Here is a 16,340-nt window from a genome sequence, read left to right as displayed (position 1 = left end):
TCTGGGATGACACTTTATTGTTGCCTTAAAATTTGAGAAAATAAGAAATATGAGTGGTTTGATCGGGTTAGTTGAGTTTGTTTCTCTGCAAGTTATGCAGGGTTCCAAATGTTTGTTTAAAGATAAACTATTTTCAGTAGAATCAAATTATGTTTTTTAATTAAAGAAAATATACATTCTTATGTCAGATGAGAAATGGTAGTCCAGAAAATGTTTTTTATAAAATTATGTCACTTGGAGTAATCACTTTGTTTATTAGAAGCAGGTCATGATTTGTTACAGTAGAACATCCAGTTATCCTAATGGTTTGGGTATAGGTTGCCCCTTAAATAACCTGCACCTCTAAAGTGAAAAGTCTTTAAAGGAAAAAAAAACTAAATTGAAAAACAAAGGATTTCTTTACTCTTACTTTAGCAATATAGCTATAATTGCTTTAAAATATAATTTTTTATATTTACTTATGCTCTTTTTACATCACTTTCACTTTATATATGTAGTATATCACTAATGATTTCCCTTTCACTCACAAAATCTGGTGGAACCCTTCCTGTTAACAAATAAGAGTAGTCAAAACATTCATCATGTCTGAAAAGATACGCCTGATTCCAAACCTCAGTCTGCTATCTTTCTGTTCTCAGGCAGGGCACATGCTTCAGTGTCAGACAAAGCTTTAACAATTCAATCTAATGAAAATAACCTAATAGTAATGAGGATGATATGTGCCTTAGAACAATGATACTAGGTCATGTGGCAGATTTTAGCGATGTTGATAATTCTTAAAATTCATTTTGGGAAGTGAATGGATGATCAGATGTAAATTGGCATTATATCCATAGTCAAGTAACTGTTTGATAGTATTGGAATGTTAGTCCTGGAAGGAACCTTCATTTTACAGATAATGAAACTGAAGCTTAAGCAGAAGACTTGACTTTCCAGTGTTACACTGGAAAGTAAGGGACATAGCTAGAATTTGTACCGAGATCTTTCTGACTCCCAAGGCCAGTTCTGCTTCTACTTCCCTCCTACTCTGAAGATTTATTGTTTGAATGAGTACTTGACAGGGCAGCTTATTCAGGTAGCTTATTTTTTCAAATTATTATTTTTTAGCTGAAATGCAATACCTTTCTCCCTCCCTCCCTCCCTCCTTCCTTCCTTCCTTCCTTCTTTCCTTCCTTCCTTCCTTCCTTTCCTTCCCTCTCTTCTTCCTCCCTCCCTCCCTTCCCTTCGTCCCCTTCCTTCCCTCCCTCTCTCGCTATTTAGGGGTCTTATTTTCAGTAACTGGAGAAGTGGTCATTCTCTTGTTCTCCACATTTTAGCAGCAAATGCTGCTTTCTAATCAAGCAATATCATAGTAATCCAGTGGCTTCCTCTATTAGTATTATCGAATTATTGGTATTTTTAATGTGTTTTTTCTGCAGAAATCTTTTTGAGGGTTAGTTTACTTAAAACTAGATAATGTAATCCTCATAATCCAGGCACATATAACTACAATATGTCACAGTACATTGAAAGCAGACTCACTAGTGAGGATGCCACTGGTGTCTTCTCTCTGAGAAGTAGCTAAGGGCACTGGACTTGAAATCAAGAAGACCTTGATTCAAATCCTGCATCAGATATTCAGTAGCCCTCCAATTCTGGGCTAGACTCTGCCCCAGGTTCCTTCCTCATCTATAAAATGAATAGGTTGACTCAATAGCCTTTGAAGTATTTTCCAGATCTAAATTTATGATCATGTAGGATATATTAAGTATCTTGTGTGGCACTTGACTGTGACATGAGGATTGAATGAGGGCACCAGTCTGTACAGTGTATTTTAGTAAAGTATTTTAGTTTTAAAAAATTCTTTATCTTTTTAGACAAAAATAAATATAAAGAAATGTCCTAATGTTTTCTTCCCACACTCTAATCTGGATCATTTTGCACACCATATTTTGGGAGAAATAGTTATTTCTTGAGAAACTTAAAAGCAAGTTTTTAATATACTTCCAAGTCTGTTAATTTATATGCTTGTTGGTAATTTGCATTTATTTTTTAAAACTCTTACTATCATGTGACCATTTATCTATTGAGGAATCACACCATGTTTTATAGACATTAATTTCAAATAGATTTAGATATCAAGTGTCACTCATATCAGTAATGCCTGATGTGAAGATTTTACTCAGCCTTTTTTTTTTCTTCTGCCACCATTGTTTTGTTCATTCAAAAAATCTTTTTAATTTTTATATAATCATCAAGAATGTTTTATCTGTTATGATCTCCCTTATCCTTTGTTTGGTTATAAAATCTTCCTCTATCCATAGTTATGAAGGAGAGAACTTAACATTTTTGCTCTAGTTTATTTTGTGATGTGAATTTATACCTACGTCATTTCTTTGTGTATGAAAGCACTAAATTTGTATTCATACCATTTGCTGGAAAAAAATTAGCTTCGAAACTATCCTGCTTGTTTGTCTTTTCTCTCTTCTGAACTTTTTCCTCTTTCCTCTGTGTACTCTTTAAAACTTTCAACTGGTTCTTTCTTTTCTTCTTTTTTCTTAATACTACTATCAATAATATAGAAATAGAAGGAAAAAAAAATCCTTGCTATAAGTTAGTATAGTCAAGCAAAATAAATCTGTCCAAAAATGAATTTCTCTTTCCACATCTTGAGTCAAGTCTCTGTCAGGTAATGAGTATCATGCTTCATCATACAGCTTCTTTGATCAGAGTTTCTCAAGTCTTTCAAAGTTTTTTTTCTTTTAATGTTGTCATTGTATAAGTTCTCTTGGTTCTGCTAATTTCATATTGCATCAGTTTCTACTTTCTGTGATTCTCTGAAATAATATCTTTGGTAATTTCTTATTGTTGCAATAATATTCCCCTACATTGACATACAAGTTTGTTCCCAAGTGTGCCCAATTCATGGGTGCCCTTAATTTCTAGTTCCTTGCTTTTTAAGTGCTGGTTCCCTCCTGCTTTAATCCCCAAGTTTGGTATCAGAAGTTTATTTTGTTTGCAGGTATTTAGTCTACAGTGTTATCTGTTCTCTTGTTTCCTTTCTTCTCCTTTTCTCTGTCCTTCTCCTCCCTCCCTACTACCCCCCCCATTTTTTTTCTTTGAGAGTTTATATGTTTTTGAGACTGGGTCTTTCTAACTCAGGCTGCAAGTGCAGTAGCCTTTATGGACTGTATAGCACTACTGATCAGCACAAGAGCTTTGACATGCTCCATTTTTCTTACCTGAGCCAGTTTGCCTTTTTTTAAATAGCCTGATGGCCCCGTATTTATCGGTATTGGATTTAGTATAGACATCTTTCAGGCTAGCAATCAGTTAAAGCTCTGAACTCTCAAGGTCCTCGAGGGCAGAGACTGTCTTCATTTCTTTATATCGCCAACGCTTAGTTCGGTGCCTGGCACCCACTGGGTACTTACTAAATGTTTATTGACTGACTAACCTACCAACCTCAGTCTCCTTGGTGGCAGGGATTACTTGCCAAGTCACCACACCCAATTTATTATCTTCTCTTTTAATCATCTTTTCCCTATCGCCTTCAGTTTCCACATTGAGTTTGATATATTTCTGCACCATATTCTTTACCGTGAATATGAATGCACTTGCATGAGTGTATGCAACTCTTTATTGTCCAGAGTCCAGGTTTAGTTAAAAGTGAAGTTCATCTGATTCCTAACCCTCCTACCTTTCCTTGTTGTTTGTGTACTCTCCTCTCACATCCCAGTTATAAGAAATTTCTAATACTACCCATTCCTCTTTTCTACATCATCCCTTTTCTTTCCCCTTTTAAAGCCCTCAGAACAGAACCAGTCCACAGCGGGTGCCTCTCATGCCCCGCCTTCTCTCATTACTCTTTGAAGATATTAAAGTTTTGAAGAGATGCTTGTTTCTTCTCTTATTAAAATGTTAGCTTTTCATCATTAAACAGCCACTTCTGGTTGTTCATGTATATTTCTTTCTAGATCTTTTGTTTGCATTGCAGCAACAAGAATGCTTGGTAGGCTGCTATTCTCAAAAGGTCTATTTTTACCCCATAGTATGAAACTGAACTTTGTAGGGTAAATGATTCTTGGTTGCAAGCTTATCACTTCCTTTTGGAATATTGTATTCCCAGATGTCTCCTCATTTATAGCAGAAGCTGCAAAGTCTTATGTGATCCTGAGGTTATGCTAAGTTGTTACTTGAACCTTTTTTTGCTCCTTGAAGTATTTTTCTGTGACATTGGAGCTCAGAATTTTGACTTTGGCATTCCTAGAATTTTTCATTTTGTTGTTGTTGCTCTTGTTTTTTTAAAGGAGGTTATCAGTGGGTTCTTTCAATCTTCACTTTACCCTCCAGTTATAATAGCTTTCAGCAATTTTCATTTGTAATTTCTTAAAGCAGATTTTTAAAAATTATGGTTTTTAGGCAATTCATTGATTTTAAAATTATCTTTGATCTATTTCCCAGCTTGCATTTTCTTCTAATTTTTTTTTTCGGTGTTTCAATTTTGTTCTATTTCTTGCTGTCTGATGGAATCATTGACTTTGGTTTAGTCTAATTTTCAGGGAGCCTATTACTTCGCTAAGATTTACCACTTTTTGTTCTTTTCTCCCAAATCTCTCCTCCTAGGGCTCTTATTTCATTTTTTAAATCTCTTGCTTCATTTCTTCTAGTTATTCATATCATCCTTGTGGAAAAACTATTTTTTTCATTTGAGTTTGTGTTTTTAATAGTTATGATGCTACTCTTCTATCTAAGTTGGATTTTTTGGCATCTGTGAATCTGTTGTAAGTCGCTGTAGAATTGTGTCTTCAGTTTCCTTATCTCTTTTTCCTTGGAGGCTGAAGGACTTTAGGAACCTTAGGGTTTTGTTCTATGACCAGGCTTTGCTCCCTCCTGCATCTTTGGTTTGGGGTGGTTGCCTTATTGGGCCCTGACCTAGGTTACTCCTTGGTTCCTGCACTGACTTGTCATTCTCAGAGGTAGGTCCTTCTGTGTCTTTGAGGTTCAGAGCACTGAATATACAGGACACTGTGTGGAATCTCAGCTTGGTGCTGGGGTGGCCTAGTCTGAGTGTTGGCATTGCCACTCCCATGGTATAGGTTCTCTACCACCCTGGGGCTTTCTTGAATGAACTTCTCACTCTTGCTGTTTCTGAATTCAGAGACTTAGTATACAGGTGTTTCCTTCCCTTCCCATCTCTGTTTACACTGGGATGTCTCATATCTTTTTACTAGTACTAGCATTGCCTTTTCTGGCAGCTTTCTTCATACTGCCTTTGGGTATTTGATGTGGCTTCTCATTGGACTTTTGGATCATTATTCAGTATAACTTTTGGATGTTTGCTGGACTGGGCTGCTTGCCTCTATTTATGTAACTATCTTAGCTCCTTATTCAAGATTTATGTAGATATAATCATAACATACTCAAATAGTTATACAGGTATCCATTATTCCTGGCTAGGCTGTTGCCTTAACAAATCTAAAGGTTTAGTGTTTTATTGATCAGATTACTCAGAGGGCCTAGCCCTTTCCCTACAGAAGTGCACAGAATCAAATCTTAACGTCAGATCTGAAGTCAGGAAGTGAATTGGAAGGTTGAGCTGACAAAAGAAGAATTCCACAATAAAAAGAATTGTGGTGACAGGGATGCTCAAGACACAAAACCAGAAGGAAGGAATGACTCCAGAGCATCTATAATCCAAACCTTAAAGAAAAACACACCTTGGGCACAAATTCAACAAGAATTCCTGGAGGAGATGAAGCAAGAGTGTTGGAAAAAGAGGTAAAAAGTATTTTATCCATGAAATGAGAATCTTAGAGGAAGAAACTGAACAAGAAATGAGAGCTATGGAAGACTTAATTGGGAAGAGAATATCAGAGGTAAAAAGGCATGAAACCTTTTCCAAGTAACTAACTCTTTGAACCATGAACCAATTAGAATGTATCAGAGAGAAGCCAGTGATTCCATGAGCCAGGAAAAAATATTAAAGTTAAAAGACTGAAAAAAAAATGAAATGAAGTACCTAATTTCACATGGCTAAAACAGATGAAGGAGAAAAAAATTAAGATTCATTGGGTTACTGAAAGCCACAACCAGAATAAGCATCTAGAAATCTTAAAAGAAAACTGCCTAGTTCTGTTGGAAGAAGAGAGCAAAGTAAAAAAAGATTAAATCTGTCACCTCCTCAAAGAAACCCTAAAATGAAAAATCCCAGGAAAGTCCAAAGTTTTTAGGTCAAAGAAAAAAATATTACAAGTAGTCGGAAAGAATTCAAGTACCAGGGAGCCACAGTCAAAATCACACATGATTTAGCAAGCACCATGATAAAAAAAAGTGGAGGGCTTAGGGAAAAAAAAATATTCCAGAAGGCAGAGGATATAGGATTCAAGCCAAGGTTTGTTTACTCAGCAAAATTGACTATAATTCTGCAAGGGGGCAAAGCAGGCTTTTAATGAAATATCTGACTTACAAGCCTTTTTGATGAAAATACCAGAGCTGTGAAGAAACTTTTCAAGTTCGAATACAGGATTTAAAAAAACACAAAAAGGTAAACATGAATAACCAATGATCAAGGACTAAATTACTTATATCCTAATATAGGGAGATTGTATATGTATGTAAAATCTCCCCTTTGAATCCTGTCATCACCAGGGGACATAGAGGGAATCTAATTAGTCTACAGGCATGGAAAAGGTTCTGCTAAGTCTTAATGATCTTTCCAATGAGAAAGGGAAGGGAATCGAATACTTTGCGAGGGTGGGAGGGGTGGAGAGTTGAGGGAAACAGGGACGATGGGTAGTGGAAGGGAGGGAAAGGTGAAAGAAGGTAGGGTAATTTGTCTCACATGATCAAGGTATGAAAAGCAGTCATCTGTACAAATGAAGAGAAGGGTAAGGGGGAGTGAGTAGCTGACATTCATATCTTCCTCTTATCTGAATTGGTCAAAGGAGGGAAGAATACATATACTTACAAAAACACATTTCATTCAACAAAGAAATAGTAGAGAAAGAGGAGGAGGGAGAAAGGGTAGATTAAGGGAAGGATTAGTCCTAAGTAAAATAAACCTAAGGATGTACAAAAAATTGAAGTTTTTTTAGTTTGTGTATTTTATAACAATGAATGGGAATCTGAGGGCACATAAATTAAGGAATAGCCAAACAAGTTACAGTATACAAATGTGATGGAATGTTATTGTGTTGTAAGAAATCATTAAGGGGGTGGTTTCAGAGAAACCTGGGAAGAGGGTTTTTTTTTTTTTTTTTTTTTGGCTGCTTTTTGGTGAGGCAATCGGGGTTAAGTGATTTGCCCAGGGACACACAGCTAATAAGTGTCACGTGTCTGAGGCCAGATTTCAACTTGGTTCTTCCTGACTCCAGGACCAGAGCTCTATCCATTGCGCCACCTACTTGCCCCTAAACCTGGGAAGATTCTTAAGAACTGATAGAGTGAAGTCAGTGAAACCAGGAGAACAGTTTATTTAAAGATAATATAAAGGCAAATAACTTTGAAAGAGTTAGGAAATCCAGTCGATATAATAATCAGCAATTATTTTAGAAAACTGAGCATGTTCCCTGCCTCCTAATGAAGGTGAGACTCAATGCAGAATGAGCCTTTTTTTTTTTTTTTTGGAATCTGGCCAAGTGAGAAAATTTATTTTGCGTAAATGCTTGATATATATTTGTATTAAGGATTTTGTTTTTCTTTTGTTTTTCAGGTAGGGGATGGGATAAGGCAGATTTTTGCTGATTAAAAAAAATAAAAAATTTAAGGTTATCATGAAGATATATTATAGAAAAAATTTTAAAAACCAATATAGATTAATGGAAAAAAGAGTATCAAGGAATGTGATAAAAATTGGAATAATCTAGCATTACTGGGCACTATTATAAATCAATAATTTTCAAAATTATGGTGATACTGGCTTGAAAAAATACAAAGGTAGATTAGTGGAGTAGAATAGAAGAAAAACAGGTAAAGAGAACAAAACATAAGAACGCAATGTAAAATCTGAACAACTTGATTACCTGTTGTTTCTGATCATCTTTGCCATTGAGCCTTTATTTTAGTTTTGCTCATTAGGAGTATGTTGTAATAATACAAGTAAGGCAAGCAGTAGTGTCTTTGAGGAAATATTAGTGTCAAAACTATACCACTGTGTGCATCACTAATGTATGTTGAGGAAGTTGTTGTTATACTTCCTATTAGAAATACCTATGAACTCTTGGGGTCCTGTAGTGTTGTGATGGCATGTTGGCCAGATTGACCTCTTTATTGGATTTAAGACCATGTTAAGACATCAGTGAATAGATGAATGAAATTTTAGATTTCTAACCATGCCAGTTAGGTCATTGCATTAGTAGAATATCCATTGTAATGGTTGAAATTAAGGTAAACTGAGGCACAAAGCTCTAAGCATGATCTATTTATTAGCAAAATGTTGGCCTCCTCAACAAACTAAGACCTTGTCCCTGAATGAGCGCTGACAAATTATTTTTCTGGACAAAAGCTGAAAACTAGAAGGCAGCAATACGAATGAGGAAAACAGTACAGTTGGTTACAAAGTCAGAAGCATTATAGATGTGTGGGTCAATATGATTGACTGGCAGTTTGGAATGCAGGGCTAGCAACAACCCCATCTTCTGTCTTATTGCTATGGAAAGCTTATTGGTTGTGTCCACCTGCATGACTAGTTAGTGTCACAGTAACAGCAGATCAGACTTTCTTTTGTTTGTTTGTTTGTTTTTGTTTTTGGCTAAGCAGTGGGGTTAAGTGACTTGTCCAGGGTCACACAGCTAGTAAGTGTTTATGTGTCTGAGGTCCTCCTGAATCCAGGGCTGGTACTCTATCCACTGTGCCACCTAGCTGCCCCCAGATCAGACTTTCTTGAAGGACAGCCACTGTTGTAGAGATAACAGGCCAGACTTTGTGTATCCACCGTCATCCTTGAGGGGTGACAGATTTCTTTGACACAAGAATAGAAGTGATTAGTAGGAAAACTGAATTTGTAAACTTAACTCAGAGACAGTAAGTTAATTTATAGGAAAGCAGAACTTCCAAACTTAACTTGGAGTTAAATGAAACATGGCTTAGGTAGTTACACAAAATATTGGCAGTGATACAGAATAGAATCAATGATAAAAACGTACGCAATACTGATTAGATTTTCTCAGTATGCTTTAGTAACATTCATCAGCTGTTTACTTCCTATATTTCCCTTTCTTTTCTGAAAGCCCTTATTCTTGACAGGAACCAGTGATGATAGCACTTGTTGCCCAATCTTCATTTTTGTGTATAAAATCGTTTGATATTTGCTATAACCACTCTTCATAGAATTTTTTGGGAGCAGATAAACTTAGCGATCAGGACAAGATTCTAGCACGTGAAGTACTAGAAGTTGAATAGTAATTATCAAGTTTAAGTGTTGGTAGAGGGAGGAAGGAATTATCTTGTTTTGAATGTGTCACAAGAAGAAAGCATACCTTTTTATTGTTAATGTTCTTTTTACATATTACTGCTTCATCCTTCACTTGGGAGCCACCAACCACTAAGAATCTTAAAACTTTTTCATCATACTTACTGCATCCTATGGATCCATACCATCATTTCATGGAGGATATGTAATTATTCCTACTCAGAGAGGGTATAGTTTCTTATTAGTGACTCAATTCTAAGTTTTCACTGGTCCTTCTTTTCTTCCTTTTCCCTTTTGTGTGATATCCTTACACCTTCTAATTTCCCTATAGAAGTCTGGAGTTTGTTTTCTTCTTTATACTGAAGCCCCTCTTCTGTTTCTTTTGTTTATTTAAGAATACTTCATTTTTGCTTAGAACCTTGAATGTAGCCAGGTGTTCTTTGAGCCTATTTGTGAGAGAGTTTTACCTGAAATAGTGGTTTTTTGTTTTTGTTTTTGTTTTTAAAAGCTTTTATATAGAAACATTTACTTTGGAAATGCCTAGAGAAGCCTGGGTTACACATTTTCCACTTTGTTTTTTGCCATTCTGGCATATACTCGGGGATGCAGTTTTCTTTTTTTTCTTCCTTCCTTCCTCCCTTCCTTCCTGTCTTCCTCACAGTCCTTGACCCAAATTCAGTTTATTTCTCTTTGGTCTCTGCTGAGACATAAGCAATGTCCTTTTACTTCCTTCCCCAGTGCCATACAATAAAGTCTCAAAACAGCCAATGTTACACTATCACATACAATTCCAAAGGTATGGATGAAAGTCACTGTTACCTCCAAATACAGAGTTTTGCAGATTCATAGAACAAGAAACATTTCACAAAATTCCCCAAATAAGCTGACAAAACACAAAGCATTTTCCAAAGTTTACAATATTGCTGCTTGCTTAGCCTTAGGCTTACAGGGCCTTTCTCAATCCACAAGCAAAAGAAGAGCAAAGGCAAAACTGGCTTCTGTCTTGAATAGAAATCTGATTTATGCTGAACTTTCCAAACTATGTGAAGCTATTGCTATCTCTATCTCTATTTCTATCTCTATAGCAGTTTGGGACCTGAGATGATGTCCTTTTTCTCAAATGAGAACTATCCTAGGTGGAAAATCTTCCAAAGATTCCCTTAGTACTTAAGGCCATCCACCTGAGGGCTGTACCCCAAAAGAAAAAGTGTCCCTTTCTACGCAGGGCACACTAAAATTCTTTAGGGGTCACTCTAGCATAAGTGATCCCCATAGAGGGTCAGGCAATTTGCTCTTCAGTTTTATTTTATTTTATTTTTTTGGTGAGGCAGTTGGGGTTAAGTGACTTGCCCAAGGTTATACAGCTAGTAAGTGTCAAGTGTCTGAAGCTAGATTTGAACTCAGGTCCTCCTGACTCCAAGGCTGTAGCTTTATCCACTGCACCACCTAGCTGCCCCTTGAGTTTTCTTTTAAAGGGTACCTGAAACTCCCCCTGGATCCTTGCTTTTGCCAGAGCAAACCAAAGGGCATTATAAACTTAGCCATCAGGACAAGAAAACAAGTAGGCTCAGCTGAAGAATTAATAAAGAATGTCAGCTGCTTTTAGATTTTAGGCACAGGCACTCTTAACCTAAGAAATTACAGGGCGTTTTGCTTTTACAAAAGACAAACTGTCTATGTCAGTTTAAGTACAAAAAACAAAAAAAAAAAAATATGAACATTTCTTACCAGACAGTAGCAATCTAGTGATTCCATATACTGTGCAGGTACTTATATAAGAGTAGCATGTTTATAAAAAATAAAAAGTTTGCAAAATTACACTAATGTAACTGACTTATGAGGGAACACTCACTGGGGAAAAAAAATCAATATTACATTTGCAGCCTAAAAGTATTGCTGAATTTGTCTTGTACCTTATGGTTTAGAGTATTTAGAATCCAAAGTCCTGGGCAGAGAATTTCTCTAGGAGTACCCCAAAGTGAAGGTCCCAATTTTATCCCAGACAAGGTCCTACATATAACGTAGACTACCATGACCCTTACTGCCTGGAAGGCCAGGTAGGTTAGATTTCAATCCATCCCCAGGATTCTTCTTTAAGGCAGATTAGGGGTATTTAGGCTCTCTGCAAATGGCTCTAAACCCCACTGATGGCATTCCTCTTAAATGTAGGGGATGTTCCCTATACCCAGTTCCATTAGCCACTAAAAGCTGGAGTAGTGTTTAAAAAGGACTATTTATGTCAGATGGTATAATCTTATTCCTCCAATACATAGGAGGCATAATCATCCTCCTTCCACCTCCTCCCCATCTACTCATTCCTACCGCTTTAGTCTCCAAAAAGGGGATTAGGATCACATTTAGCTCACTTCTCATAGATTTCAGTCCCAGTTCCAAGTCCCAGGCACTCTAGCTTCTCAAGGCTTCCATAACAGGCTGGCTGGCTTCACCTTCCCACCTGTAATTCTCCTTCCAAGGTCAGAGTGACTTGAACTCCTGGATCCATAGGGATCACTCTGGTAACCTGAAACTGAAACTGAGAACAAAAAACAGAAGAGAAACAGGCACCCCCGGCTCCATTTCTAGAAGCTTGGTTAAAAGAGGGAAAACTAGAAGAATGAAGCCTTTCTTCTCTCATCAGTTCAATTCATGGCACCTATGCTGTAATTGAAATGGCATCTTCTTCTTGTGCAGAAAAAGTGATGGAAAATAATTGAAATAGTATAGATAAAATGGAAACTTGACCCATTTTCATGGACAGCAAGAAAATTTCAGTACTTCAGTAACAGGAGAGGAGAATTTTAGACTGGAAACTCTTGGGTATAAGGTTGTATACCTTCCCAGGCCTCCCTTGCAGTTATTTTCTGATTGATAGGCTCATGAAATTTGTCAAGTGGCTTTCTGTAGAAAGCATTGCAGTCAACCGCCATTTAGAAATATCACAACATCCTTTTATTAAAATAATATAACTATCTATTTGGAAGCCAGATATCGATACATTATATTAAAATTTTGTCTTTGTTTTTGACATTTTTCATTTTTATATCATTTCTAAACATGTTCCTCTTCCTCTCCTTCTCTTTCCATAGAGCAATCCTCTGTAACAAATATAACAAAAAGAAAAAATATAGTTCCGTAAAACTTACCAACATGTTAACTAAATCTGACCATGTGTGTAGTGTTCCCTCATTCCCTCCTTACCTCTGCAAAGAAGATGGGGAGATATATTTTTTCCTTTTTTCCTTTGAGGCGAAGCTTATTCATTATAATTATACAGTCTTCGAGTTTTTTTTTTCTTTCCATTTACATCATTGAAATTATTGTGTATATTCCTCTCCCACTTCTACTTACTTAATTTTGTATGAATTCGTATAATTTTTCCCATGTCGGTCTGTATTCTTCACAGTCATTGTGTGAAATAGTTTCCTGTTACGTGAATATGTTTATGATGCTTAGCCTTTCCCAAGTCATTAGACATCTGATTTGTTTCCTTTTCTTTATTTCTTCAAAGCATGCAACTATAAATATTTTGGTATGTTTAAGAGTACCTGACGTTGCTTGAGGTCTCTGAGTCAAAAAGTGTGAACCTTTTAGTCATCCTCTTAGTCTTATTCAAGAATTGCTCCTTAGAATGATCATAGCTCCTCCAACAGTGTGTTGTATTCTTGTGTTTTTATAACCCCTTTAGTATTGGCTATTCCCATTTTTTGTTATTTGCTTTGAATTTCTCTTATTATTAGTTATTTGTAATAATATTTTATATTATTGCTAATTGTTTACCATATTTCTTTGGGAATTGTTGCTGACTAGTTAGCCATTCAAGAAGAGCTTTTTGTTCTTACATAATTACTGTTATTTCCGTGTATATCTTAGATACCAGGCTCCCTAATCAGAGATTTGATACAAAGATTTTTTTCCCTCCAGTCAGCCCAGTAATTATCTTTCCACAAAATCCTATTCAACTGTAGGCAAGGCAGGTTTAGTATATACTAGGTCACTGTGTTGTCTGGTTGGCAAATACTCTTTGTTATATAGCTACATATAGTCTTTCTATAATAAGTTTCTCTTATGCCAGCTAGTTCTAGACGATGACCTTGTTCAGGGATCTGAGCAGAAAGAAGATGTTGCCCTTACTGTGAAGAAGTCTACAATATCCCATAGTATCTTATCTGTATTAGGACTTGGGTTATATTCCCAGTGCCACAGGGTTGTGAAAGCAGCAAGGAACATGCTCAGCTAACAAATTTAAATGACTGCATTGAATTAAATGATGAGCAGTTGCCTTGGAAAATATGTGTATGTTTGTGTTTGTGATGTATGAAAAACCCCAAGAGACAGTTACTGGGTAATTAATAATTTATTAATTAGACTAGCTAATAATGAAAATTGATGGTCAATGATTTCTCTCAGTAACCAAAGACAAATCATGGAGACACTGAATGCTTTAAATACTTTTGTAGAAGGGGATGCCCCAGGCAAGAGAAATCAACCTTAATTGTTGGACATTTAATGAGGAGGAGGGCTAGAAGTCTTCAGTTCTTCCTACTGAGAACATGGCTTGATCATGAGACGTAGCCACTCCCAGAAGTCTGGACAGAGGAATTCATCTCCACTCAGATGACTCTGGTTTTCTCCTTCGTGACCTGGGTTCCCCTAGACTCCAATGGAAAGGTGCAAGGACTGGGGCTTATTTCCTTGGGGCAAGAACTCACCTAGATTAGACTCTGTTTTCACTCTAAACATTAATTGGATGGAGTTAGGGTTAGCATGTTACCTGAGGGTGAGGGACATCTCATCAATCAGCTGTGTCCTTCACAGACTGACTGACTGACCTACAGGGGCTGGGCCCTAAGGAAATAAAGGAGAAAAAGCCTTAATCCTAATTTAATAATTGGATGTTAATATAATAGCAAAATAATTTCTTTCATATTCATATACACAGACATGGATTTTAATTTTTAATTGTAGTTGTAGTTAATGTGGTTTGGTTAAAAGTACTAGTCTTTTCTATCTATTTAAGGTGATACCTGATATTGTCATGTTACAGAGACGGATGCCCCAAACCTTCCGTGATCCAGCAACTGCTCCTTTGAGGAAACTCTCTGTTGACTTGATCAAAACATACAAACATATTAATGAGGTAAGTAAGTAAATTATTTATTTGACAACAACATGATTCTGGTAAAGAGGTTGAAAACTCTGCAGAAAACCATTTTGTGAGTAATGGAGGCTACAAACTTTTTCCTAATGATGAAGAATCTGAAGCCTTAGTAAAGAATGACAGTTACTCCATGGGTTTAAAAAAAATTACTATTTTAAGTTATGGAAGGCAGTATATTATAGTGGAAAAAACATTTTCCCTGGAGTCAGAAATTTAGGGTTTAAATGCTTTTTCTGACAGCTTATTCCTTGGACAAGTCATGTATCCTCCCTGGGTTTCACTTTTTGTTCATCTTTAAAATGAGTAGGTTTAACTACACAGCTTTTGAGGTCCATTTCAGCTCTAAATCTGTGATCCTTTCAAATCATTTTTACCCATACTTTGACTCTTCAGATACCATCTTTTAGATATTGTCAGACACTACCTATTACGTATTTTGGATTCTGTCAAAGATATCTTTGGAGCATAATGTCAACTTGCCTACTTTAATCCTGGTTCAGTAATTGGTTATTGAATGAATGTTCCTTTAAGAAAATGGATGTGTTTGTGTTTCCTTTTATGCTCAGAATTTAGCCCTATAATTCATTTGTATTACTCATGAGCTTTTTGGAATAGAGGAATGAGGAAAGGTATGCATTAGTGTGGTTAGAGAGGTGGTAGTAGTGTATTTATACATTTTATAACATTTTGATGTTATTGAATGGTGTTACTATTTTATTATTGTGGCAATGGAGTATGATAAAATTAAAGAAACTTTTCTAAATGAGATGAAGGATCTTACTCATTATTGTCATTTCTACAAATTGTCTTGACTTTTATTAATAAATATGAAAATACGGTCATTTTTTTTTTGGATGCAGAAACATTTCTTATGTTTTCTCATAATAATTTAGTTTATATTTTGACAGCATCAAGCATTATAGTATTCATTTGATTTTTGTAACCATAGCATAAGCTGTAGGTAGTATCTTCAGAATGACATACATTTTTTCAGATGCTTTTTTGGATGTTCTTTTGTCTTAGTAACTTATAAGAAAAATAACTGTTAGAGTATTTATTGCACTTATTTTGAAAAGGATATGGGTTCAATGAGCACAGAAATCAGATCTTATTTAAACTTTAGCTTGCATCAGCATAGTAATAGAATAAGCATTTCAGTGTTTTTGAAGGAATGAATCTGTAGTACGTGAATCCATTAGTGTTAGCAGTTTTACTTTACTTACCAATTTCTCATAAACGGTTATATAAATTATTTGCATACTTAGTAATGTAAAAATGTAATTATGTATCTTGAATTTCAGGTTTACTATGCAAAAAAGAAGCGGAGACATCAACAGGGCCAAGGAGATGATTCTAGTCATAAAAAGGAGCGGAAAGTTTACAATGACGGCTACGATGATGATAATTATGATTATATTGTAAAAAATGGGGAAAAGTGGATGGATCGTTATGAAATTGACTCTTTAATAGGAAAGGGTTCCTTTGGACAGGTAATTCAGTGAAAAATTATTAAATTGTTTGAATTGGAAGGATAATCTAGATTTTAAAATAGAAACTACAAAAATCACAAGTAAGATACATTTTTCTCTTGTAAGTGTTGGATGTCCATGCGTTCAGTAACTACTGAGGTTTGGGAGCTATAAGAGATAATACTATTTTTTTCTGCAAAGAATTTATTCTCTATAGGATTATATTTCTAGACTTTTTTTGTGATATATTCTCTGTCATATGTACACCAGAGATATGTGTGTGTGTGTGTGTGTGTGTGTGTGTGTGTGTGTGTGTGTGTGT

At 35.9% G+C, this 16,340-nt stretch overlaps 1 protein-coding gene across 4 annotated transcripts in view; it reads left to right on the top strand.

Moving 5' to 3' along the window:
* DYRK1A (dual specificity tyrosine phosphorylation regulated kinase 1A) overlaps nucleotides 1-16,340 on the top strand; it is a 184,540-nt gene that overhangs the window by 122,915 nt on the left and 45,285 nt on the right. For 3 of the 4 annotated variants that reach the window (XM_027875522.1, XM_027875519.1, XM_027875521.1), the window contains 2 exons: nucleotides 14,409-14,528; nucleotides 15,851-16,039. In XM_027875522.1, coding sequence (XP_027731323.1) covers nucleotides 14,409-14,528; nucleotides 15,851-16,039 — 309 coding nt within the window. The remainder of the gene's footprint in view (nucleotides 1-14,408; nucleotides 14,529-15,850; nucleotides 16,040-16,340) is intronic. The other variant, XM_027875520.1, reaches the window with a different exon arrangement.

Source organism: Vombatus ursinus, unplaced genomic scaffold, assembly GCF_900497805.2.
Source record: "Vombatus ursinus unplaced genomic scaffold, bare-nosed wombat genome assembly UNPS02014809.1, whole genome shotgun sequence".
Classification (NCBI taxonomy): Eukaryota; Metazoa; Chordata; class Mammalia; order Diprotodontia; family Vombatidae; genus Vombatus; species Vombatus ursinus.
This window is presented reverse-complemented; position numbering and strand designations above follow the sequence as displayed.